Source organism: Arctopsyche grandis, chromosome 3 (genome assembly GCF_051622035.1).
Source record: "Arctopsyche grandis isolate Sample6627 chromosome 3, ASM5162203v2, whole genome shotgun sequence".
Taxonomy (NCBI): Eukaryota; Metazoa; Arthropoda; class Insecta; order Trichoptera; family Hydropsychidae; genus Arctopsyche; species Arctopsyche grandis.
Genome location: NC_135357.1, coordinates 10,291,923 through 10,318,740, shown reverse-complemented (window position 1 = coordinate 10,318,740; position 26,818 = coordinate 10,291,923). Strand labels below are relative to the sequence as shown.

The window sequence follows — 26,818 nt, the reverse complement described above, 5'->3', positions numbered from 1 at the left end:
AACGAAAGCAATATTGCGCCGTATCGACGCGTTCTATAATGTAAATGTAAGCCGATTTTGCCGTACACCCGGCCATAACTTGCGTTGCTTTATAGTATGAATAGAAGTAGTGTTTTCCGTTCATTGCTGTATAGTATGAATATAATACAAAATAAGGGGAAAATAATTATAAAAATAAATAATTGAATAAAACAAAATATTAAGCTTTGTAAACTCCACATGTATTTCCAACGCCACAAAATAAATTATTTTTATGTTATAACAATAAACACTATTATCGTTCACAGCAAGCCTTTTAAAATAAAAATGTACATACATAATACACTTTTTTAAATGGTATAAAATTGTAAAAAATTATGTCTGAATCTACATATCATAAACGATGCAACAAAACCAATTTTATATGACGACTGTGTATAGTAATATTGTACATCGTATTTAGATACAATATAAAAATACCAATTTTACATCAATTGCGCTACACATAAATACGTATAATAATAATAATACAATGAACACTTTGTATTTTGTATTGGAGAAATATAATTACTTTTTCTGGTACAATAATAAATGAAAAAAGTGCAGTTAAAAATCAGATGTAAATGAAGAATAATTTAAATAAAAATAAAAAGTGCAAGTTTCATACATTTTCTTAACAATAAATAAATATATTATATTTTTTGAGACGCACAAGAGCGTACGAAATAGACAACACTATTAATATATAACAAATGTATTACATTTAAATAGTCAATTTAAAGCGAAAATTTCAACTACATATAATTTACATATATTCATATGCCTTAAAGTAAATTGCAGTCTTATCATTTCATCGATAATAATACATATAATACAAAATGTATAATACATAGTATGCGAGTGTGTTATTATAAGGCGATAACAGAACTATTAAATCGAAATGATAAATTATTATTAATAAAAAATCGATGAAATACTTAATGATTTGATGATAGCTAAATTCTCACTATGGAAAAATTATTGTTTTCGATTTGGTTTTAAAGATACATACATATTGTGTTACAGACAATTGAGGAACACTGGCGATGTGGTTAAGGCCACTCAGATTCGATATTTAAATAAATAATAAAAAAAATTACACTGCACTATTTTTGCAACGCATTGAACATTCGTTAGCACGAATATCAAACAAATGATCAAATCTTCAACTATTATCACAATAAACACATATTTTCTCGCCAAAATCACAAGCATATTCATAGAATATGATCGATATGCGTCATTATAATTATAATAAATTTAATTTCAAATCTACATAGAATTGTTCTTATGTGAGCTGCCGACAAGAAAATACGATGCCTACGTGTGTAATTTCCACACTTTTCCCATCGATAAGATTACGTACTAAATTTCGACACAATTTCAATCTATTCATCACCGTTTCACGTACACACATATGTACACTGACATGTGTATTAAATACGCACATTCATACATGTGAACAATTAAACAAAAAATCAATATAAACTTAATCAAATTAAAGGCAGCACTTTCATACTATTCCCAATAATATAAAATCAAATTATACAATAATACTATTCAAATTACAATATATTACATATTATGATCGTAACTATGCATAATTCTAAATCACTGCGACCTTCGTATCTGCAATTATGTGCTTGCATTTTTTTTCAACTGTACAAATTGTAAGCGTATTGTTTGTTTATTTTCAGTTAAATGTAAACAATACAAATGTATAAATGAGAAACGTCACGTCGATTTAAAACGAAAATAATCGTTTTTGCACAATAGTGACTAATTATTGCGTAAAGCTATATATATGCATTTTCGTTAAATTTTGACCGTTATTTATATTATAATACAGATAACAAATCGAATAAGATTACCCCCATCCCATTCTTGATTCGATTCATATAAAAACATCTTTATTACTAAAAGCCTCAGAATATTTTTGATTAACTGAACTGTTTACGTGGTTGAATGATCAGATTTGCATATATGAGCCGTTATATTTGAAGTCCAATTTTCAATTCCAAAAACTCCATTTCTTTCTGACTTAATTCACTAATTGTTCACTTATTTTAATTCGATATGTCCAGAATGTCTCGAACTGACGAATATATAGACAGATATTTCTCGATTTCTAGATTAAGAATAATGTCCAGAATGTCTCGAAATAACGATGATAGAATGTCTCGATTTCTAGATTAAGAATAGACAGACATATATCGAAATGAAGAAAAGTGGACTTGGCCACTTTCAAATATAACGGCTCGTGTGTTACCAACCGTGTAACTGAATATGTGAAACAACCAAAGCCCACATATAGTAGATGTCACGAATTTGCGCACATTTGCTTAAAAAAAATGCGAAAGTTGTCTATAGGTAATTTAAGAGATTAGTGCCAAGAACGAACAGACGTTCCCTTGCGAATGAATTCTGAATTGGGTCAACGCTTGATGTGACCGTCAAACACCCCTCGTCGACTGTAAACCTACCATTGTATCTCGAAAGACGGTGAAAGTGAACATTTTCATTTTGGTTTTCCAAGGTTTTCCTTGTGGCTCTCGAGATACAATGATGGATCTAAACGCATCGTCTTGAGCTGCTTGAAATGTTGCGATTTTCAAAGAATGCGATTTAGAACGCGAGGAGGAGGTTGCAGAGGGCCTACGGTCACGCAGACCGCGCAAGATCCCGCCGGGGCTCCGGCAGGGGCGGCGTCTCCGGGGGCTCGGGGGGCTCGCCTCAGGAGGACCTCTCGTCATCTGCTGCAACACTCTTGTCCTTGCGCAGCAGCGTACGCCTCAACTTGTCTACCAGCCGGGTGTGGAACTTTTCCTGGGGGGGCGCCGGGGGGGAGCAGGATAGTGAGCGAGCGGGTCTCGGGGGGCGCATCGCCCTCTGGGGGACCCCCATCATTGAGGGTACACTGCGGTGGGCGGGGGAAGCCCCCAGGGACCCGGTGACGGGACTCGCATGTCCCAAAGACTCCGACTTGGACTCGGACACTTTGCGAGATCGAGTGTTTTCCGAAGTTTTCCTCGACCGGTTGCTCTTGTATATGTCCCAGTCGTTCTTCATCACCGGCATCATGAAGGCCATGTTTGCTTTGAGGGTATTATCAACGCGCGTGCGAACTCCGTGACGACTCGGATCAGACTGCGAACTGCTGTGGATTCGACTCGTATGCAATCTCGTCGAGCTTTCAAAGCCAGAACCTACTTCGTAGAGCGTCTGATGTCGACTGAGACGAGGACTGCGTGTTTCGGCTATTTTTATTCGGTCAGGGATCGCAAACAGTTTTCGGTTAGGTGCGATGCTCGGTCTGTCAACAAACGTGACTCAGCGTGCCACTACATATGAATGTGTGTGTTCGATTCGTAACCGTGATGCAACTGTGTCGTTTGAACTTGATTCGAAATTTATCTGTATATGACGTTTCTGTGTTTGGAAAATGACCGACGCTTTTCCAGAGTTCGATGAAAAATTCTGTTTGTGTTCGATGCATCGTTCGACACGTGCCGAGTCGTGAGGGCAGTGTTGATAAATATTTTGCAACACGTTGAATATTATATGAGTAATATGTTTTGTACAATATAAAAGTACACCCAATAATGTATGTACGGTGAAAAACGCGAATTTTTATATTTCCATCGATGGACATAGTGGAAAACTTTCCACGTATTCAAGATCAAGTCCTGTGCCTGCGACCAATCGATTTATTTCGACAAAAATTTCGAAAAAGTACTTTTTTTCAAATATTTCTTTTTCTAGATTTGTTTAGTATTTAAAAATTAAATAAAACTTTTTTTCCAAAAACGTATTTCTAAATAGTTTATTTAAAACGAAGACTTATAATAATAATAATAACTTTTTTATTCCAGACGATAGGGAATTAATAAGATTAAAGAATCGTGGACGCACATTTATGAAAAAATTAATTAATTTTCTTTAATGCGCTTATAAAATTCTACAAAAGACTGGTTTAAATTATTCTAAGTGATTAGCAAACCTTTTAAGGTTTCAACATTCAATTTCGTTTTATCACTGCAGTATATATTGTTCATCAAAGTAAAAATCCTTCAGCTTATGCATTTGTTCCTGATAAATGGAAACAACATTTGACTAATTTGCCAATATTTTCGCTGAACAATTTGTATTTGTATCCATCTATTAAATAAAAAAGTATACAGGACAGATGTACTGTGTACTGATTATGTCTCACAACTTATTAGGACAGATAACCAGTACTTTTTTTTATCTAATAGTATATAATATGAGCCGTTATCTTTGAAAGTGGCAAATATTTCGCAAAACATTAGATATAATGTTATGCATTTAAAAATATTTAAAAATACTGGTGGCCTGTAATACGTTTATTCTGCTTTTCCGAGATTCTACACATATCGAATTAAAATAAGTGATAACAATTTTGTGAATACAGTCAAACATAGTGTTTTTGGAACTGAAAATTGGACTTCCGCCACTTTCGAACGTAATGGCTTCAAATATATTGCATCGATATCTATATTCAAAATGATGTCACACATTAATTTTTTAAATTCAAAACCAATGCGAAATTTCAAAGTCAAAGTTGATGTATAGTTGATGATATACCTTATATTATGTTAAAATTTGATTTTGATTTTGAAATGCTATTTTATTACTAACTTATGTTCACAATACATCATATATATTTTTTAATAGCTACTGATCTACTGATCATTTTCTATTTTATAATTATGATTTAATTTTTAAAGTAATCATAGTATTATATAATTCTAATGTTAATGTCCAGCATAATATGAAAAAGAGATCAAAAAACTATTTACAAAATTATGTTAAAATAAAGGTGACCGCTCGTACTGGTTTTAAAAAACTGTCATGCCTAATCGTGAAATAAAACCAGTAGATTTTTTCATCCAATAATACTATTTTATTTAAATATTCAAAGCCATTTACTTAAAATTAGTCGAAAATATTCTCTGTTTACCAGGAACTATTAGTGGTCCAGTAATAAAACGCATTTGAATGCTGAAACTTTAAAATGTTTGCATTAGCAATTATACTATTGATAACACTAGTATAACTTTAACCAGTCTTGTGTAGAAATTTGTAAGAGCATTCAAGGAAATTAATTAATTTTTTCGACATTTTTACGAAAGTTTCGCACGCAGCCGGCCGACAACCTCCTCATATAAATATTGAAATCGATTTCTTACTATCATTTATGTGCGTCCATAATTCTTTAACGTTCATCGACGTTTTAAGTAATTTAAGTATTTAGAAATATATTTTAGGAAAAATGTCCTGGTTTTCAATTTGAAAAAAGTGGTCACTTTAATGTAGATACAGCTCTTCTTTGGTCATCGTTTGATTGTTATTTTATGCAGTTTATTATCAATTCTTAGCATTTCATTAATAATAATTGAATCAAAGTTTAATTTCAGATCAAATATTCAAAATTAAAAAGTGTATTCGTATGGTTCTAACTACTGAAATCTATTCGGGTTTACACGCTTATAATTCATACAAAATTGTATTATAGTATATTGCATACATAATATTTACACATATGTACATATGTATATAAATTATAAATACTTAGATTAAATTAGCTCGAAAGAAAGCTAATAAGACGCTTGCGAATACGGCATTTCATCGAGTAAACTACATTATTAGAGTTAATTAAAAAGTTACTACTGAATATTAATAATCATTCTCACTCGTAATTATCGTTAGAATTATCAGGTATCCTTCAGGAAATAAAAACAATACTATACCAATTAAAACAAGATTTTTGAAAAATTGAAGGACACATACGAGATAAAATATGAGATAAAATAAACAGAAATTCATGCTCAATTAAGATTCATACCTACATATAGTATTCTTAGTAATAATCCCAAAATTCTTCCTTGTCATTTAATTACTGCTATCTATTATTATAGATATAATATCGTTAGTTTTTCACACAAACGTATTTTAATAAAAAAACACAACTTTTTTTTAAATTTTGATTACTACTGATTGATAACTAATTTTGATTACCTTTAAGTAATATGTAGGTAGGTAGAAATCATATTTTGCTATTAGTATTATATAATATACATATTTGAATGTTATATGTATGTATATACATATATAGTACTTGGATATAATATACATATACATATGTATGTATGTGTGTACATATAAACCATTCCTTAGTTAACTAAACCGAGGATCTCGATAAATTACTCTTTATGGCAAACATCGAACTACGTGTTCATTTTGTACAAATAAGTACAGCAAAATCTTAAAGTGAATCAAATGCCAAAAAATTAAGACAAGACAACATATACACGTCCTCTAATTCAATAAAAATACACGACATTCTTTAAAACTTTGTGCTAACCAGTATGTATGTACATATGTACATACATACATATACAGGACCGACAAGAGGGGAGGGGGTGGTGCCAGGGTAAAGTTCCAGAGCCCGGACTACTCGAGGGGCATATAGGACAGACCTATATTGATATTTTATATTATCTTCTATGTATACATATATATAAAGTTGAATGTCCTAAAAAATTGGCTCCTAAACCACTGAACCGATTACGATGGAACTTTCAGGATTTGTTGCATGCATGTCCGGGAAGATTATTTTGAACAAAAAAAACGGGAAAAAACCTCTTAATAATAATATTCGTAATTACAATTTTGCTGACGCGAAAGTAAAGTTATCCCGCCTTCAACGCATCACTCCGCGAGTGTAACAAAAATCGCGCCACGCCTACCTCGCACTCCAATGTACTTACCATTCAGGGCTGTACCACAAACACACAGCGGATGGCCCACGTCAACAAATATGTCAGAAAACGGGAACGGGAACGGAAACTGTAACGGGAACGGGAGTGGGAACGGGAACGGGAACAGAAACGGGAATTCTACATAAAAATACATGTATTTATTTTATGCTAAGTGTTTATTTTTTTCTTACCTGTTATATCATAATATGTTCATACTTTCTTATTCAATTATTTTAAAAAATAACAACCAACATATACATAGGTATTTTTCTATTTTTAGTTCTGATAGATTTTTTGATTATTAAAAATATATCTATAAGATCTTTTATTTTTAGTTTGTCATAGGATCTTAAATCAATTTTTCCCAGGGCCCGGGATTCCTCTCAGCGGCCCAGCATACGAGTACATATTTACATCTGTTCAGTGGGGTAAATGGATTATTTCGCACATTCACGATCGCGCAAACGAAAATCTTTGCCACGAAAATCGCGAATACGGATTATCTAGCACTCGTGTTCTGGGTAGTATGATATTTCATGTGGGTAAATCTCGATGAATGGAATTTTCGGGTGCCAGATGTTCCGTAATCGAGATTTTAGTAACGTGCGCGAGATCGTTTTGTGCGGAATAATAATTAATCACCGAACTATTCGGTGGCGGATAAACAAGCAAATTTTTATCCTAAACGATTCCATGGAATAAGTAGGTAGACGAATGTGAATTGAAATATTCATGAATCTCAGATATATGTACATACATACATAAAGAAAAATTAATTTACAGGATCAACAGGTTTTATCTTACACATGAAAAATAAAATAAAGTGTAGTTTTTCGAAAAAAAAATTGCCTGTGACATTAATAAGGATAACATGCTTCTAAAATGCTTAACTGCCACTACAAAAACTTTAGGAAAGAATGTAAATCGTGTTATTGGGCTGAAAATTTTTGCAGCGTATTTTTCCATAATTAAAGTGCTAGATTCCTCTATAGCGGATTTAACAACGAGAAATCTAATTGTACTGCCAATACACTTTCATTATTTAACAATTGAATATTACCCTTATAGAAAAATAGCCAAAAAAAAACCGTTCGGTGATTACTGGTCACAAAGTCCCTAAAATCTCTATAATTGAACATCTGGCAGCCGAAAAATCCATCATACTAACGATAACTATCATACTAACGAGAACTTGAGAGCGAAATATTGCGTATTCGCGATTTTAATGGAAAAAATTGTCTTTGTGACCACCGCAATGTGATTAACCAGCAGCGTGATCTAGTGGTGAATGTTGAATTATTTCGTACTTGTTGTTACGAGTTCGATTCCCGCCAAGTCTCGCTGTTGGTCAGACCTTGGTTTGTCAAGGCCGATCGTTTCTTATCAGAATTTGCCAATTTTTCTGATTTTCATTGAAACGATTCCTGTAAAATTGGCGTTTCCTTCCCAATTTTCTGTTGCGAACCTTTAGTTATTGTTATATCTTAGGTTTCGCCATATTGCTCACCATAGATGTCTCTGTGGTTGTTTATCGAATATAAAATTCGTATTGTTACATGAAAGTTATTCATCATTATTTATCTTATTAATACGATGTTTGTAATATCTGACCATAGATGTCAGATATTGTTTAGATTTACATGTATCTATGTAATAATTATGTGGACCAGGAAGGCGCATTTGGGGTTTACATGTTAAGCCTTCCTGGTATATTTGTAGTAAACGGACTACTAGTCATAAGTAAACCAGTCACAGGACAACCGGTCGCTCTAGATCGGTCACACGTGATCACCCGTCACACTAAAACTGGTCACGAGAAAACTGGTCACACCCTAAAATTGGTCACGAGAAAACTGATTGAACTGATTCTGAGTTCGAATTTTCACATGATCACAAAACTTGATCAATTGTTATTACGTACATATGTACATAGATAAAGTGAAAAGACAGTCGGTAGAAATTAAATTAATTGATAGTTTTTTAGTGACTCAGTTTGATGGTGGATTTTTGTTGACCATGTGAAGAATTGTGGAAAAAATTTTCACTTTTTACATAATATTTTTTTATAATTATTTTTCCAAAAATAAGCTTATTTTTTTCATATTTTATAACTCAAATATGAATATGAAAAAGTTGTATGCAAAGAATATTTTCCATTTTTATTCCGATATAAAAAAGATTTTTGGAAAAAAAATTATATTTGACCAATCTTTGCCTGCCCCCCAAGAAAACGCTGAAATGACGTCCCTGATTATGCCGCATTCTTTTATGATGCATTCTATTTACCTAGGACAAGGCTTAAAACGAAAAATACAATGTAATTTATGGATCTATTTTGCTTTTGCCATTTTTCTTGTACCTAAATTTCTTTATTCCCATTTTTTAAATTTTTTTTTTCCCTTGATTTTTAGCGTGATGGAAAGAAGAAAATTTTATTATATGGGGAGGGACAAATTTTTTTAACCCTGGGTGGGCCCCCTTTGACTCCTGGCATGCACTGATTTCGGTCCCAGTCCACCACTGTATGTATGTAATAATCTAATTTCCAAAAAAACATTGCACAAACGTCAGATTCCGTGTTAGAAAATTGCACAACATTTAAATCGAAACCAATCTCACACATTTAAAACTTATATTTGTATTATACTTTTATTTATTTATCGAATTTGGCAAATGTTTAAATATGCCACCGCCAACGAAATCGTCGAATCATAAAATTGCACAACATCCTATTTTACGGTTTAAAATAATTAACGAGATAGAGTAAATGAAATATGCAATGCGGATATTTTTAAGCGCCCAATCGTTAAATTACAAATCGAAAGTGGAAAAAAAATATGTATAAAAAAATGGCTGTATTTGGTCAGGTTTGGGCGGATTTCGTTATCGCGCGCCTATTTAAGCGCAAGCTGGCATTCGAGGTTTGGAGTGGCCGCACGCGCGTGTAAATCAGTCGCGGTGAACTAAAAATGGGCGACAAGATCCCCAGAAAGGGCCACAGCAAGGGAGTGGGCGACTGGGGGCGCGGAAGGGGGCCGAACCAGGGCGGGGGCGCGGGTGGGGGCGCCGGGGGCGGAGGTTGGGGCGGGGGCGGGGGCGGTGGCGGGGGCGCGGGCCGAGGCCAAGGAGACAACCGCAGACGAACCGTCACTCACAACGCATATTGGCATTTCGTCAACATGAACCGCGGAGACAGAGAGTGGCATGAAGCCAGTCAGGAACTCTCTCACGTTTGGCAGGTTCGGCTCCTACTATCTTATTAATCGTAATTCTAACCTGTAATTATTTACCTCTCACTCTCATTTTCATTTTCCCCACGAATGACCGGATCCATACGTTCAGCTCATCGTCAGTCCACCTATTGTTATATTATTTCCACCTACTTATTAATTATTGTATAAACCTTTCAGAAACCAGGTTACATATCTCGAGAATTGAACATGATCATAGATGTAGTAAAAAATACTTCTACTATGTGTGTATCCTCTCAATCTACAATTTAAAAAAATTTGGTATACTATATTATGGTACTCTGACTTAGATTGTCGGCAAGTTGTGGAAGGGCTCAACATCGAGGAGCCTCGATTCAAATTTTTCTGAAAAAGTTGCGTTTTTTAATAAAAAAAACTCAACCCACAATGAGCAATGCTGAACAACTCGGCTCATCAATATAAAAAATAAATTCTTGAAAATTTACGATTTAAAATTGATGTATATTTTGAAGAAAATAGCCTTTCTGGCTTGGATGTACGGTTGCCAAATCCACAAACAGATCTAAATTGGAACATACGCTTAAGACATGCTACCGAGAGAGCAGGAATAGTTGAAATAATCAATATGCTGAAGTCTGGATGAAAAATAACTGTTTGAATTTGATCCGAGTATGTGGATAAGAAAGGCAGAACATATGAAGAATTGTGGAATTACTAATTATGTAATGAATAGGGAAAGGTTAATAACGATAAGTATAATTAACAAATATTTCACCATATTAATATCAGTAGGTAGATTTAAATTAAATTGTAAATGACTATATTTTGTAGTAGAATTTTCAATCGGCTAAAGCCTCCTCTGGTACACAAAACGTTTCTGAATCAAGACGCAAAGAACTTATCTGTGTGTGTTATCTATTTTATTTATACAAGGGGCAAAAACCGGATGTTTCATTCGGAAGAAATGATAAAACTATTATTTACATACATTTTCAACATCGGTGAATTATTTATCCTGTTAATTCTAGCTTTAAAATTTAGTTGATAAAAATTAGTAAATATTAATACAAAAAAAATTATTGCAGATGAGAAAGGGATGTTTGTTCCAAATATAAGATGTATGTACTATTCGTAAAGATAGGAGTGGATAGAGTGAAGAGATTGAAATGGCAACGGCCGGCTAAAAGAATGGACAAAATAAGTGTTAAAATTGTACCCAATAGAATTTAAAAGAGTAAAAGGAAGATGAGTAAACGAAATTAGGAAAATGTATGGAGTGAGATCGATGAGAGTTGCACAAAACTGAGACGAGTGAAAGCGTATTGAAGAGCAGTGGATGGTGTATTTGATTTGAATGAATGATGATCTGATGCATTATTAGTTCTAGAGAATATTTTTGACTTTGATTAAATTCTACAAAATTTTAAAAACATATTTTTATTGCACACTTTAGAGCCTCTCTCCCGAAGATAGGAAAATTTATACGGACAAGGCTCGTCGGGAGAAAGAGGGCGCCAAAGGTTCCACAACTAAGTATACATCCACTGGTGTAAGTTGTGATGTTATCGCCAAAGAGATTTCTGCCATTAAGAATGCGGTGGAAAGAGAAACCTTGGATATTAACGATAGTGTAGACCAGGCGGCTGAGACCGGTAACTTGTTTTTTCTTCATAATAAATTTGGGAAATCCGTTGTAATTGTTTCACACTTTTTTTCATCTCATTTCAGATATTTTGAAAAAGCAATTCTTTGTAATGAACACCAACTATTACTGCGTTACAAAAGACCAGATGTATGTAACCTGTGAAGTGGCAATTGCAATGTTTTGTCTGGAGACAGGGGTGGATTTAACCTATCACACAATTGTAGGGTGTTAGTATTACAAATCAATTTAACATTTCGCTTAAATATGTACGTACACATTTCAAAAATACTCTCGAGCTTAAAATAAATATTTCAGCTGTTATTCCTTTGGGATATGCATCCGATGCCATGGCGTTTTCAGCAGCAATAGGCATCCCAATGCCGCCTGTGGATGGTGCGGAAAACGATTACGTCAAAATGCTATCTGATATCAAAGATTTCTTGAACAATTGCACAACTGAAAATCCCAAGAACAAGGGCTCATTTCCGCCGTTGTATGTAGTATCAGAGGATGTAAAACCTGTCAACAGCTTTTTGGCCCAGCTTTGTGAAGCAGCAGGTATCTATTGTACATCGATAAATGAAATGCATAGTTTTAACCACTGCTGTTATACAATTAATCAAGCGTCTCCAAACTGATCTGTATTAAACCACCGAAACTTCCAGCATACCTTCCTTATTTCAGACTCTCGACATCGCCTGTTTCATCTCACTAATAGTCATAATATTAACGTATATTTACAGGAGAAGATTCATCGATGTTTAAAGTATATCTGCTGCCAAAACTTTTCCACAAACTTCGGAATAAGGTGTCGTTGGAAGATATCGAGTACCCGCTATCTGTAGCTAGTGAGGAGTTGTCTCTGAACACATTCGCATATATCAAAGAGTTGGCATGTGAGGTAACCGATCAATGAAGTCCTAAATGTATTCTGTTTTATTCTTAAATTACTATTTCCGTGTGTGTTAATTCTGTTGATACTTTTCAGTTTCATACGGACGCTGAAGAGTTCAACAATTGCAGCTTGTTACGAGTGAAAAAACTTTGCTATATGGTGTGCGATCACTGCGCCAATCACCTCGGTATAATGCTAATCCCCGGTAGACACATCCCCATCACAATTAATCCTGTGGTAATTATAAACGTTTTAATTTAATTTACACGTATTTATGTATGTATGTAGCTTAAAAATGTTAGTTTCATATTATTTTATAACTTCAGGGTCCTGGATCTACAAGACTAGTCAACAATACTGGCCGAGGAAGATTTGTAAGTTATTTTTATGTGTATATTTTTTACAATACTTTCTGTACGTTTATTATATCTTATTATAATGTTTTAAAAAATGAATTTCAGAATAATCCAGGTCCTAGTCGTGGAAATGCAGCAAATGGTAAGTTTATTTCGGATCCATTGTAATCTTAAATAATAATAACAAAAAAAAAGAATTATCAATGAATTGTCACTTTTCCTATAATTTAGTGTTTGCTGAACACAGACATATATGTCTGTAAAAAAAGTATTGCTTTAACCCTTTGCCCGCGGCAATAAATATAGCGAACAAGCCCTGTATGCGGCACCTTTTTCGCGAATTTGGCAATCGAGTTTTCGACCTTAAATACAGATTTTAATATTTACTCAAGTAACCAGATATGTTAATTAACACATAAAGTATTATTTTAAACAATAAAATACATAATATATCTCGTAGATTTGGATTAATTGTCAAATAATCATTCTTCATAATTGTATGAAGACGTGACGTCACATAGACGAGGTTTCAGTATGGTTCCACAAAAAACTAATTTTTGACTGGTATATATTCATTTTAAACCATTGAATAGATGGCATTCAACTTAGTAATATATTCAACCAATTTTGAACCTTAACAGTTGAAATAGGCGCATATAAGCCTCAAAATCCCGTGCAAAGTTCAGAAATTCTATGGAAGACAGCCGCGCTACAGACTTGTCGCCCAAAGCTTCCATAGAAGATGGCCGCGGGCGAACGGTTAAAGATCTAGTTTCAAACTTCAATTCATTGATGTCATACCAGTCTTTATCCAAAATATCGATGTATAAATCTAAAAAAAAAAAACATATTTCTATGGTTTAAAGCTTGACTTTCATTCCAAGGAATTGATCGATAATATTCCAAATTTCGGAAACGATTTCAAATCTCCAGATATTGAAATTGACCTTAATGACACTATGATTATTCATACATTCAAAAACAATTGTAAAGAAGCTGTATTCCAATTTTTAATTTAATTGATAGAAAGGTTTGGGAGTTATGTGTGTTTATTTACAAAACCTATTACTTTTTCAGTCAAAAATTCAATCAAACACTTTGAAATACCATCCCAGTGAAAATACTTTTTTTTGTTTTTAGATCCACATGATCAAGCAGCTGCATCTGCCGCTCCGCCAAATTCAGGAACGAATGATTTTGAACCTGTAGTTTCAAAATCTCGACGAGGCCGTGGCCGAGGTTTAATTCTAAAATGATATTTTTCATATTGTATGCATTTACATATATTGTTGGATAACATCTTATGTGTTCTTTATTTAGGTAACCAGCTACTGAAAAAAGATTAAATCTACAAAAAGACGCTTGTAAATGTCTCTAATTAAGTTAATAGTTTTCTTTAGTATATTTTTAATATACTGACAAACTAACTTATATAATAGGTATATTTTGTGATAAGATATTGAAATTCATTGATGAAATTGTTCAATTATTCGTTGATAAAAGTTACAAACTATAGTTTGTACATACATAATTGTGATGACTAAATGTAAGTTTTAAGCGGCCTGATACCAAATGTCACATTTGCACTCACTTGCCATTTACCATAAATGATAAGATGCTGGTATTATGTGAACAATACTGACCATTTAAACATATTATATTTTATTATCTTAGTGTAAAAACTATGTTGATCAATAGATTTATTGTCTTTGACTATAGATTGTATGACTATGGGATGTATGTATGTATGTATGCGTCTTAGATTGGACAAAAAATTTATTTTTCGAAATTCGATACACTTATTCATAAAAAAAACTATTCAAATATACATATGTAGATAGATACATATATATTTTTTATATTTCGAGTGACTGGTTGAAAGTGATTTTTGTCAATTTTAATTAATCGTGTTAATTGTATGAAATATTACATATATTTACATTCCTTGACTTATTATTTTATAAATAATATATGTAACTCAAAACGCACATTATTGACTGAATAGCGATATACATACGTATGTATGCACTTTTCTTCTCTCCAATTGTTAATGATTTTCCAACCAACCATTTTTAATTAAGTCTAATTTTAAATGATATACGTTTTTATTATTTTTACATGACATGATTAGAGATACGTATTGTTAACATCACTTTTATATATGAATCTTGTCGCATCTGTTTTGTTTAAGCATCCTATATATTATTGAACATGTATAATGTATATTTGTCGTTATTTTTCTCGAAAACTACTTTTTTCTGGCCTAAAAATTCCAATCGCCTGGGAAATTCAACTAACATACAACCAACAATCAATATAATATATACAAAATAATTATTTTACCTCACATCATATTGGAAGGTAACAACATACATATAAACAAAGTCGAATATTCTCATCATCTTAAAACTTTTTCAATTGATGTTCCGTGTTTTATTATATATAGAAAAGCAAAGTAAAATTAAATTAATTATCTCGAGGGAAACTAAGTATCTTGGGCCACTAATGAATGTTAGTCCATAAGTATTTGTGAATCACAATTTCAATTTAGTGTTTTCTGACATGGATGTTAAAATAAGATTAATGTACATATTTAGGGCAACCAAATACATTGATAGATCTTTGTTTGATTATATTGTTTATATCATGAATGAATTTTATCATTTTTAATGTACGAGACAGATGTTTATTTATATATTTTATATGGAATTGCCATGGTTAAAAACCTCTAAAAGTGATCAATAAAAAAAAAATACGAATTTGCAAATCTTTGTTTCGTTCTATACTTACTACGTACTTCCCTCCTTTTTGATTTACCAACCTCATGGATGGAACGAAATTATTTTAAAACTAGTGTTGTGCCCGATGAAATATCATCGCATGGGTTATGGCATATCAAGTTATTAAATTAAAAGAAATGTGTCAATACCTTTTAGTGTTTTTACCCGGTTTAGCTCGGATATTTGTAATATAATCCACTGAAACATAGCCAATCTAATAGTAAACATTGTATTAAATTTATTTGAATAGTTTTAGTCTTTTTAAATATTAATGTTCTTTTATTAAATTGAACGTCACAGATTCTACGAACCAAAAACACAAACATACAGAAATTATATATTAGATGTAATGTATTTATTTAATTGTTCAATATGAAAAAAATTGGCAAAAATACCTACCTACCTACATATAAACAACACAAAACATAATAGAAAAATTAATAAAATAAATTTTCAATAGATGGCGCTAAATTCTCAGACTGATTTCCCTAGAGGACTTTGGTAGCAAACAGTATATATGGAAGTTTTTGTTGATCTGTTTTGTTGAGTGTTTAGCTGTGACATGGCGAGCGTTATCTTACACAGACATTATACATATTATACATATACATATATATGACAGAAAAAAAAATTATAAACATTTATATTTCAATAGTATTTTATTTAGACAGTAAACAAAAATTTAAAGTATTATAAAATTTTAGCTTTCAAAATGAATATGCATTTTATTAGGATTGAAAATCAGCATTCTAAATTAAATCGGTGTATTCGAAAGGTTCAGGAGGCTCGGGTTCTTTATCTTCATCGGGTTTAGGACCGAAGGCCGCAACAGGCTCGACGAGAATTTGATCACCGCCTGCTTTATGATGAACCATTACAATGCCACCTATAGAAATATCTTTTAATGGTGTATATCCAGAATCTTCTTCCATAGAAATAACCTTTAACTGTTGCCTTAAAACGCGGGTGGGATTGTTCAAAATTTCAAATGCGGGCTCGGGTTCTTTCTTCTCCTTGGCTTCTTTGCTATCCTTGTTTTCCTTATCATCAGATGCGGTCTCGTCCTTCTTTGCGTCTTTCGAATCCCCTTTGGACGTACTGGCAGTTTCGCTTTTGACAACGGCGACGCTGGAGCTAGTTTTCTTCTCGGGTTTCTTCTCATCTTCATCCACTTCCATTTTGGTAATGCCACTGTTGTCAGAAGCGTGAGCACGCCTTCTAGCCCTGGCAGCTGATATACTCAGTACGGCAGTCGTAACTCGTTCCCTCTCCTCACGTTTCTTCTCTTCTAAAGGTGCCGGATAAGCGTAAAGCGATGGCTTAGCGTTCGACTTTATATCTATTTGTGGCATCTTCAAGTCAGAATTTAGAGCTAATAGACAAGTCGGAGTAAAAGCTAAAGCGAGACAATGAGCTAATGGGAACCAGTACCAGTACTGTGTGAATGCTAACATGCCTACGACGGCTACCATATTCGTGTGACCAGTCCTTGAGAGCAGAGAAACTGTTACGTTACGACCGCCAGCATCGATGATACCTTGCGCTAAGATAGCACCAAACTTAGCCATCACATCCTCGTGCTTGTTTGATATGACTTGTGCGTACAACTGTCGGAAGAAGGTGACTTTGGGACACGTAGCCTCTGTCTGCTGTATTAAAATCATAGCCGAAGCGATGAGGGCTCCTTGACGGACGAAGTTGACCGGATCAAACTTCAACATTGGCTCCAATAAGGCGATCGCTTCTCGTTGGCCGGTTCCAGCACACGCTATACCGAGTGCCATTGCCGCGCCGTACCTAACATGTGGATTGTAAGATTCAGCTAACAGCGAAACAACAGACGGACATTGTTCCGGAGTACGGAACAAAAGGAAACCCAAACCTGTAACTGCCGCTCGTCTAACATCGTCGTTAACGTCTGAAACGGCAACGTGAAGCAACTTTCTAATAGCTTCATTGTTTCCAGTGCCGCAGTAAGCCGTCGCCAAAGTATAACAGCCGGCTCTTCTCAACAAAGGATCTTTGTCTCTCAATAGTAAATCTACCAACGCATCCGCTTCTTCCAAACGTCCATACATTGTGAGTGCGATTCCGACGGCCAACCCGCGTAAAATCTTCTCATGTTGGGTCTCTTGAGCGTAGGCTACCATATCTTCGATAGCAGCAGCGTGTCTAGATCCCAACATTACCATTCCCATTGCAATTCCAGCGGCCTCACCGGTGACGGCATCGTCTTGATACAAATTGAACTTAAGTTGTTCGTAGACATCTTGTCTATGTGTGCCCATAGCGGCGAGTCCCAATCCTAAGCAACCTCCATGTCGAACCATCTCGTTCTGAGCGTCCTTCAGTTGTCCCAATAAATAATCTATGATATTAGCGCCGTGATTGGCATGTATCAATCCCAAAGCGTACAAACCGCCTCCTTCGGAGTATCCCGAGCTGGGACCGGCCTCTTTTGGTAGATAAGATTGCATGAGAGCCAACGACTCTGTCTCGTGACCTCGATGAATCACACCCAACGAAGCTGTAGCGGTGAGTTTAGCCCAGTTCGTAGCTCGAGCCAGCCACTCGAGGTTATCCCTCAAGAATTGATCACTCGTTGTACCCGAGTGCATGAAAGCATTAGCGATTACCGTAGCAGTATGGCAGATAGACACGCGAATAGCGTCCTTTGTGTTTTTAAGTATGAGCATATCGGCATGATTTGACCTAATCAAAAATTGCAATTGTAAACCGATCGATACATCGCCTCCTAAAATGGATACTAGTTTTTCGAACTGCATCTGGTGATGCTTCTCCTCTTCGGTTAAGCTTTCTAAATCCTTTTCGTTTCCTTTGGGTGGTTCCGGAGGTGGCGGTGTGTCCGATTCTGAAGGAGTAAACGGACCGCCTTGTGGCTTTGGTTTACCACCTAAAGCGCTCGGAACGGGAGCCGCTGTCCTCAACGCCTGCAAGACTTGACCCAAGAACTGTTGAGTAGCAGAATCATACAAATCAAAAGCAATCTGATAGGCCATCAGTATCGATTCTTCAGACCCTTTAGTCAGCTTTTCCAAAATTTCAGCAACGGCCAGCGGATCTTCCAAAAAGATGAGACATTGACACATACTGACATAATCGGGCGTTGCAAGTCCACGGTATAATTCCACCAGCGTACGAAGCACCGTGTTCCTGAAGGCTCTGTTCTGTATGAGGCTCATGACTACAGAGAAGGCATATTGCAACATAGCACCGACATCATCGGCCTTTCGAATGGCAGCTTCGAATACGTCCATCCTACGAGTCTCTAAAGCGAGACCTACGGCCTGTCGGTGTTGGCCGTCTTTCAAGCAACGTTCGAACATACGCTCGACGATGTTGACCAGTTTGGGGTCGACATCTTCAGAGAAAGAATTCCTCTGTTGTATGTAATGATCGATACACTTGGCGATGGTAGTGTCCACGTACTCACACCGGTCGTGTACGTCGAATGCATCTCCAGCTTTGAGAGCGTACGCGAAGGAGTCTCTGAACTCTCCCAAATGGTAGTAGACTTTGGAGGCTACGAGTGCTGCTAGTTGGTCACCAGCTGAATCCCACATCAGCTCGAGTTTCTCCACGGACTCGGAGATCTCCGGCCAGAATTCGTCGACGACAGCAACGAGCCTGCGCAGGCCGAGGGTTCGCAGTTCTCGGCGCGGTTCCTCCAACAGGGAGATGAGGCCGGCGCATGACGATACGCGCACTCCGCCCGCCATCATTTATCACTGCTGCAAGCCAAGCATTCCTTGTTTTAGTACATGTGGAACATTCGACCCCATGAAACCCAACCACAATACACACTACATATTTGGAGTTGTTCTTTTCGATATGTATTGACGCTCACAGTCAGGTTTCATGTGGTTAATAATGAAATAAATTGTAATTAGTTGAAGAAATCTCACCAAAAGGACGAGCAGTTCGCAGAAGTAAAAACCGACTGGTAATCGTTGTATGAAGCGGCACACCGTGAGTTGACAATTGGGGGAGACGCTGCTCGCATTCCCTGCACAGCCAACTCAATAGTGATTGTGCAAAATTGAATGATGTATTTCAAAGAGTAAACGGACAATTACGCACATGGTGATCTCGCGCATGACCATGAAAATCGCGAATACGGAATATCTGGCACTCGAATTCTCGATATTGTGATGACTCGCTTGGACTACTCACGGTGGGTGGTTTTTTGAGTGCCAGATATTCCGTGATCGAGATTTTAGTGACGTGTGCGAGATCAGTTTGTGCGAAATAATCACCGAACTTTCGAAGATAGGTGAAATAATACAGCTATCGTATAATTATTAACTGCGAATTTTATATCTAAAGAGAACCTTGCGACTATGCTGAAAATCTTTTGTACCGTTAGTGGTACTTCTGTTTACTGTTTTATATACATATATGTATGGGTTCAGTGATTATTCGCAAAAAAGCGATCTCGTACACGTCACTAAAATCTCGATCACGGAACATCTGGCACCCAAAAACTCTATCAATCGAAATATTGTACTAATGAGATATTATTAACTGATAGCAATATGTACGTTTATTCATTTATCGTTATTGAATATATAATGTATTGTTTTAATCCAAGAGGTCAATAACTAGTATTTCCATTTCAATTTATGTACATATAGTAAACGGATTATTGCGATCGCGCGCACAACAATCGTTATCACAAAAATCTTAAATACAGAATATTTGGCACTCGATTTCTCGTCAGTACAATATTTCGCTGGATGTAGTTTTTGTGACGTGCGCGTGATCGCTTTTTGCCGAATTATCACCGAATCATATCAAAAACTTAACATTTAAATTTGAAGTATTTTACCGGTTCCAGTTTATAAATATGAATTTTTGGTGACTAGAGATTTTTAAATAAAATTCTGTGCATGCACATGCATATTGTCGTTATTGCCTTCAATTGATTTTGACAGCTAAGAAAAGCAAGTTACGTCAGTGAATCGAAAAGAGGTTAGAATTAGTAAAGATGTTGGGACGGGGCAACAGCGTCGCACGGGGGCTAGTGAGGCGTCTGACGCAGCAGGCGGGAGCCGGAGGCGGCCAACAAACGGGGGGCGCTCAACCACCAACAGCCCCAAAACAACCACCTTCCGTCCCGGGATTGTCAAGCAGTGTACTGAAATCTGCCTCTGGTCCGGTGGGCCCCAACGTCGACAAAGATAAAGCGGGACCCTACAAAGTACCCGAATATTTTTGCTACCACGCAATGAGCTACTACGAGGCAGAAGTCGAAATGTCCAAATTCAGGCTGCCCCAACCTAGCAGCTGCTGAATGCCTTCGATGTTTAAATTTTAGCTTACCATGAAATCACTTGTGTATATTGCTTTGCAATATTATTTAATGCAAATAACATTTTATAAATGTAGTTAAAATATTCAGTGTACACGTACATACATTATTTTCATTGGAACTTTATGTTTACAAAATTGAACTCGTTTGTAGAACAGGACAAAAATAAAATAAAAGAATGTACGTTTTATTTATTTTTTATTTATTGATAACGAGGCTTAATGTACATGTGAATTATTAAATTATCAAATAAAAAAAATAGTTTTTCATTTATAAAAAAAAATCTTTACAGCATAACAGAAAAATCATTCTTACATATCGACAGTAATTAAATGCCCAACAGTATACAACTAACTCAATCATAACTACATAGGTAAAGCATTACTCTCAGTCAGGAGTCTGAGGAATTCCAACTCTGAATCATCAACCGGCACATTACTATCGACCGAACCTATGGGAACCTCTTCAGACGGGTCATCACTCAGCATCTCCTGCATTAAATATTACTTTTTTTTCGTCAACTTTTCAGAGAGGTCGTCAAAGCTAGGATCCTGCAAGTTGATCATGAGTCCACTGTTTGACAGGAACACTCTATTTTGAGATTGGGCGATCATTCTAGATATACTTTGAGCGGCGCGGATCTTCCTCAATTTAAGATATCCAGGACTCATTCCCATGGCTTTACCCAACATCTCGGCTGACTTGGCTTCTCCCTCGGCCTGTACAATCTTCTGCTGTCTTTCCTGCTTAGCTCTTTCGACGACGAAGGCGGCTCTCTGCGCCTCCTGTTGTGCGACCTGTTTAGCTTCAACGGCAGCAGTATATTCCTTACCGAAACTGAGTTCAGTCAAAGATACGTCGTCCAAGATGATGTTGAAATCAGCAGCGCGCTCGACCAATTCTCTTCGGATCAACAAGGAGACTTGTTGTCGTTGTGTGATCAATTGAGAGGCATTGAACTTGGCGACGACACTTTTGAGAACTTCATTGCAGATGGAAGGCAATACTTTTTCATCATAGTCTAATCCGAGCTGTCTATACATGATGGGTAAGGTTGAGGCGTTGGGCCTGGATAGTACTCTAAGGGAAATGTTGACCATCTGCAAATCTTTAGAACCGGTGGGTGAAGATATCTTCCTGGGCCTGGACCGGATGTCGTAGATGATAGGGTATTGGAACCAGGGTATGCGGAAATGTAGACCTTCGGCTAATACTTCCTGTTGGACGCCGGTGAGTCTGGAGAAGATGATGGCGCGGTGACCACCCTCGACGGTGTACATAGATTGGGAGATGGCGTAAGCGGCCGACCCGGCGACGGCTGCCAGTTTCAGTGCAATGGAGAGGCCGGGGGGTGCTCCGCCCCCGAATTTGCCAGCCATCTCACCGAATTTCTGAGACATGCTGTGCGATTGCGATTTCGATTCCGATCGTACACCACACAGTACGTAGTATCAGGTTTGAGGTTGAACCTTGCGAACCCAATTCGACCGGTTCGTAGTAGCACTAGCACGCTGCCAGCGATCGCTTGCTGGTCGACACTGCTCGCCACCACTGGTCATCTTCAAATAAAAGACGACACATTGTGCAATCGGTAAATTTGGCTCTTCAATACACAGTATCAATATAACTATTACGCTTGTTTAAAACATATAAAATTTTCGCAAATTTCAAACGAACCTAACTCATATTGTAATCATTTTTATCAATAACCTCAAAGTAATGTCACGTCGTAAATCATTACGTAATCGTTATTTCTACTATTTATTTCATTTTAATATATAAATGTTGAGACTCTATTCTTAATATTTCTATGGTTTTAGAAAATAAATAAATAAAAAAATGCGAAATCTATATACATATGTACAGTAGGGTAAATGGACTATTTCGTGCATTGCGATCGCGCACACGACAAACATTGTCGACAAAACGGTTCGGTGATTACTAGTCAAATGTGAACCGGTCACAGGACAACCGGTCGCTCTAGAACGGTCACACGTGATCACACTAAAACTGGTCACACCCTAAAATCTGTCAACCAGTTTTCTCGTGACTCGATTTTAGGGTGTGGCCAGTTTTCTCGTGACCAGTTTTAGGGTTTGACCAGTTTTCTCCTGACCGATTTTTCTCGTGACACATGTGACCGATCTAGAGCGACCGGTTGTCCTGTGACTGGTTCACATATGACTAGTAGTCCGTTTACCGACAAAACACGAAAATCATGAATACAGAATATCTGGCTTTCCAGTTCACGTTAGTATGATAGTTCGCGTGGATAACTCTTGATACATAATATTTTTTTTAGGTTCTAGGTGTTCCGTGATCGAGATTTCAGTGACGTGTATCACATTGTTTTGTTGCGAATAACCGAACCATAAACATAGTTCTATAATATCTACCTACCAACATCTTTGATTTTATAATCGGATTATTTCCACGAATATCACAGATCTGGCACTCCAAGTCTCGTTAGTATTACAGATCGCGTGTTTTCAAGTATCAGATATTCCGTGATCGTGTTTTTAGTGACAATATTCGACTAATTTGCCGATATTTTTGTAGTAGACACAATTTTCGGTAAAGGCTTTGATAGGTTTGGTGAGCTATTTTTCTTATTATGCTGTACATTAACATTAGAATAATATAAAACTATAATTTACAACATTTGAACAATACGCGGCACCCTCTGGGTCCGGGCTCTAATAATTACTACCAAAAAAAAATGTACAATAGAAAATTATAAGTAGATTAGTAGCTCTTAAAATATGTAGATATAAGATATATTGTGGACATAATTTAGTAATAATAAAAAGCATTTAAAAATCAAAATGAAGGTATTGAAGATTTTAATCCATCTATGTATTAGGTATTATTAGGTAATAAAAAAGTTATATTATGTTAAGACGTGCGCTGGTTTTATCACATTACTTACCAGAGCAGTTTTTGATGAATGAGAACGCGTGGCATAATTATTTGCTCTTGATGTTTCGTAAAGAGCTGGTGTTGCATTTGCTTGTAAATATTTTGATGGTTTTTATATTGCACGCTATTAGTCGCATTTATTTTTTTTTGATAAGTTGGATGTCAATATTTTATATTGGATTAGATCCGTTCGATATAATACTTATTTAATAAATTAAAATCATTAAAAATATAAAAAAAATTATAATTATGAAAAAAATTTTCGTGATGGTCGAAAATGTACGTGTTACGAAAATGTTTTCAGGTTTTTTCCGCAGGACGGCGCGCATGAAAAGAATAGGCAGGGGGGGTTGAGGGGTAGTCGTTCGTTCCCGCTGAAAAATCAACACGTGAATGCAATGACATTTCTTCTCCAGCTTTTCCAGTTTACGTATACTAATTGCTGATGCATGCAGATCATTGATTATTTATTTGTTCTCGAATGCCGCAAGGTTCGCAACACCGATGCCTACGAGCGAGATGAAGATATTCGAGAGGCTGTGCTTGAACGTTATGGGAAACTGATGGTTGGCGAGCCAATTAATTTTAATATTTTTATTGATCGAGTCTATCTCGAACGTATTCAAGAAAATTTTGAAAACTACCAGTTACAAACTTTAAAATTTGTCAATTAGATTAACAAAAGGAGTGATATCAAAAAAAGAACACGAAAGCAAAAAAGTTTAAATATACATACAATAACACTTTTTGTACTATCATTATGCTAATAGGTTAGAGTTCATTAGCACCAATGAGAGAATTTAACTTGATAAATCGTAGTTCGGTGTTATTTTAAAAAGTTTCATTTTTACTTATTTGTGAGAATGCATATATAATTCGCATGGAATGAACGATACAAATTTTTGAAACTACCTGAAATATTTCAAATTTTTCTTTAGAAGATAAATGTACGTAATATTCAGAAGAAATATATGTATCGCGAATTCAAAGTTTTTTTCCCGGAAAATTAGAGTGTCAGTTTCACTCTAAATAATACTACTGTCATATGAAATAAGTTATATTAGATTAGTGTTGGCTCGATCAGGCAGCCTTTTGGTTTATTATAAACTGATATATTATTAACATATTCTCAATAGTCAAATTTCAACGCAACTCCAAGACAGTCTTATGAAAATAAGAGAAACAAAATAGTCATCAGTCATTAAATCGTTGAGTTTCATTTCATTGGTGAGTTTTTTATGCAACTGGATCCAGCTTTGAGCGTCATGCATACTTGGACGTGTGTGAATGCGTTATGCATTTTTCATCAGTTAGTTTAAGTTTTTGTCAACAGTGGCGGCTAAAGAGCGGACCAATTTTGCACAGTTCATTGTTCATTGTTCACCGTACTTTGTTCATTTTTATGATTAATCTTTTTTTATGCTCTCTAGGTTTGTAGTTTGCCCTGTTTCCTGGAAATGGACCCAAAACGCCCCGTTACCTGGAAAAAGCACGCTTCCAGTCCTATCTCTATTGGCGGCTAATGAACAATAAATTACATTGGGAGTTCACTAGTACCAAAGGCGATAAGCTACTACCTGAAGGACAATGCAACAAGACTCGGGCCACACCGTGCAACTTTGTCCAGAAAAAATGTATGGAAATGTGAGCGACAAAGAAGTTGACGGGTGTGGCATGCCTCATCTATGTAACTGTATACATTGGTCTGGTCGCACTCTACCAAGTCGCACGGTGTGGGGTCTGGGATCCGAGATCTTTGGAATCGATTGCAAAAAATCGTAACTTTGGAATGTTGATTCATATTAGGCTTTTTGTATGGAAATATTACTTTTATTGGTTTTTCAATATGCGCAAAGTAAAACGCACTGAACGAAGATCGTTGACGCACCATACCAGAATTAAAGAAAGTTCAAGGATCTATGGCATCGGGTGCTTCGACCGATCAAATATACAAATCAAAATTGTGGTATTATATAGAACATTTATTTTTGAAAAGAAAAGGAAAAGGAGTTTATTTTTGAAGAAGAAACGGAAGAGCCCTTGGTTTCAACATCAAGCATAACAAAATACTATTTCAAAATCATGTAGTGAATATTATTAAAATACGTAAATATTACACACACTCTGCAATGGAACTTGACCAACACCATTAAAATATTCTACATATATATATTTTTTTTTCAGTTACAGCTCGACTGAAATTGCCGCATCTTGAAAGACATAAACAATTTTCTTTCTAGTAAGTTGGTTCATCTTAAAAAAGATATGTAGGGCACAGCATGCCTTTTTTAGATACACATGCAAACAAAAACACAAACACGTATAACCGTTCCTGAGGCACATAGTCCCAAAAACCATCTCCCGGAGTGTTTTCAGTGATATTTTATCCTTGTATTGACATAGGCCTGACAGTGATCGATTACGGTTATTCCCATATTTGAAGAAATGTAGAAGAAATTTGTCAAAATAATAAGGTAACGAATTAAAAATGAACTCGGAAAGCCATGAAGTGCCGTGCCATTCCCTTCAGTGTGTTTTCGCCTTTATCTTCTTCATTGTCTCCTGTTTTTATTTTATTTTATCCATAGTTCACCAGTATAGAGGCTAGTACAAAAGGACATAAATAAATGTCTATTTACCTCTATATTGGAGTGGTAAAACCGTCTTGCTAGCATATTTGATTTTATATTGCTCTTATTTACCTTTCGGTGTCAGCAGTTGCCTCAGGTACTTGACGGTTTTAAGATTACTTTTACGAAAGTAATCTTAAGGTTACTTTTGATTAAGATTACTATTACAAAACTATACAGGGATCAAAATTATAAATCAAGACCGTCGCATTTATATTTATTTATTCACATACTAGTGGCCTGTGTGCA

At 35.7% G+C, this 26,818-nt stretch overlaps 5 protein-coding genes across 5 annotated transcripts; 2 read left to right on the top strand and 3 right to left on the bottom strand.

Annotated features, from left to right (window-relative positions):
* Nucleotides 1-206: 206 nt before the first annotated feature.
* LOC143909558 (uncharacterized) lies at nt 207-3,251 on the bottom strand. Its single transcript, XM_077427601.1, has one exon. It carries the CDS (start codon nt 3,106-3,108, stop codon nt 2,752-2,754), a length of 357 nt encoding a protein of 118 aa, XP_077283727.1. The 5' UTR covers nt 3,109-3,251; the 3' UTR covers nt 207-2,751.
* Nucleotides 3,252-9,769: 6,518 nt separating this feature from the next.
* LOC143909101 (protein maelstrom homolog) lies at nt 9,770-15,928 on the top strand. Its single transcript, XM_077427003.1, has 10 exons — nt 9,770-10,039; nt 11,466-11,664; nt 11,741-11,884; nt 11,973-12,215; nt 12,401-12,558; nt 12,646-12,789; nt 12,879-12,926; nt 13,014-13,050; nt 14,049-14,147; nt 14,229-15,928. The coding sequence occupies exons 1-10, from the start codon at nt 9,770-9,772 to the stop codon at nt 14,252-14,254; spliced, it is 1,368 nt and encodes a 455-aa protein (XP_077283129.1). The 3' UTR covers nt 14,255-15,928.
* A 396-nt stretch (nt 15,929-16,324) lies between these two features.
* Rpn2 (Regulatory particle non-ATPase 2) lies at nt 16,325-19,740 on the bottom strand. The gene is made up of 2 exons (XM_077428076.1): nt 19,615-19,740; nt 16,325-19,440 (listed from the first exon to the last, which is right to left on the bottom strand). The coding sequence occupies exon 2, from the start codon at nt 19,429-19,431 to the stop codon at nt 16,438-16,440; it is 2,994 nt and encodes a 997-aa protein (XP_077284202.1). The 5' UTR covers nt 19,432-19,440; nt 19,615-19,740; the 3' UTR covers nt 16,325-16,437.
* An 885-nt stretch (nt 19,741-20,625) lies between these two features.
* NdufV3 (NADH:ubiquinone oxidoreductase subunit V3) lies at nt 20,626-21,002 on the top strand. The gene has a single exon (XM_077428112.1). It carries the CDS (start codon nt 20,697-20,699, stop codon nt 21,000-21,002), a length of 306 nt encoding a protein of 101 aa, XP_077284238.1. The 5' UTR covers nt 20,626-20,696.
* A 521-nt stretch (nt 21,003-21,523) lies between these two features.
* Nucleotides 21,524-22,600, bottom strand: Phb2 (prohibitin 2). The gene has a single exon (XM_077428111.1). The coding sequence runs from the start codon at nt 22,418-22,420 to the stop codon at nt 21,524-21,526; it is 897 nt and encodes a 298-aa protein (XP_077284237.1). The 5' UTR covers nt 22,421-22,600.
* Nucleotides 22,601-26,818: the final 4,218 nt, after the last annotated feature.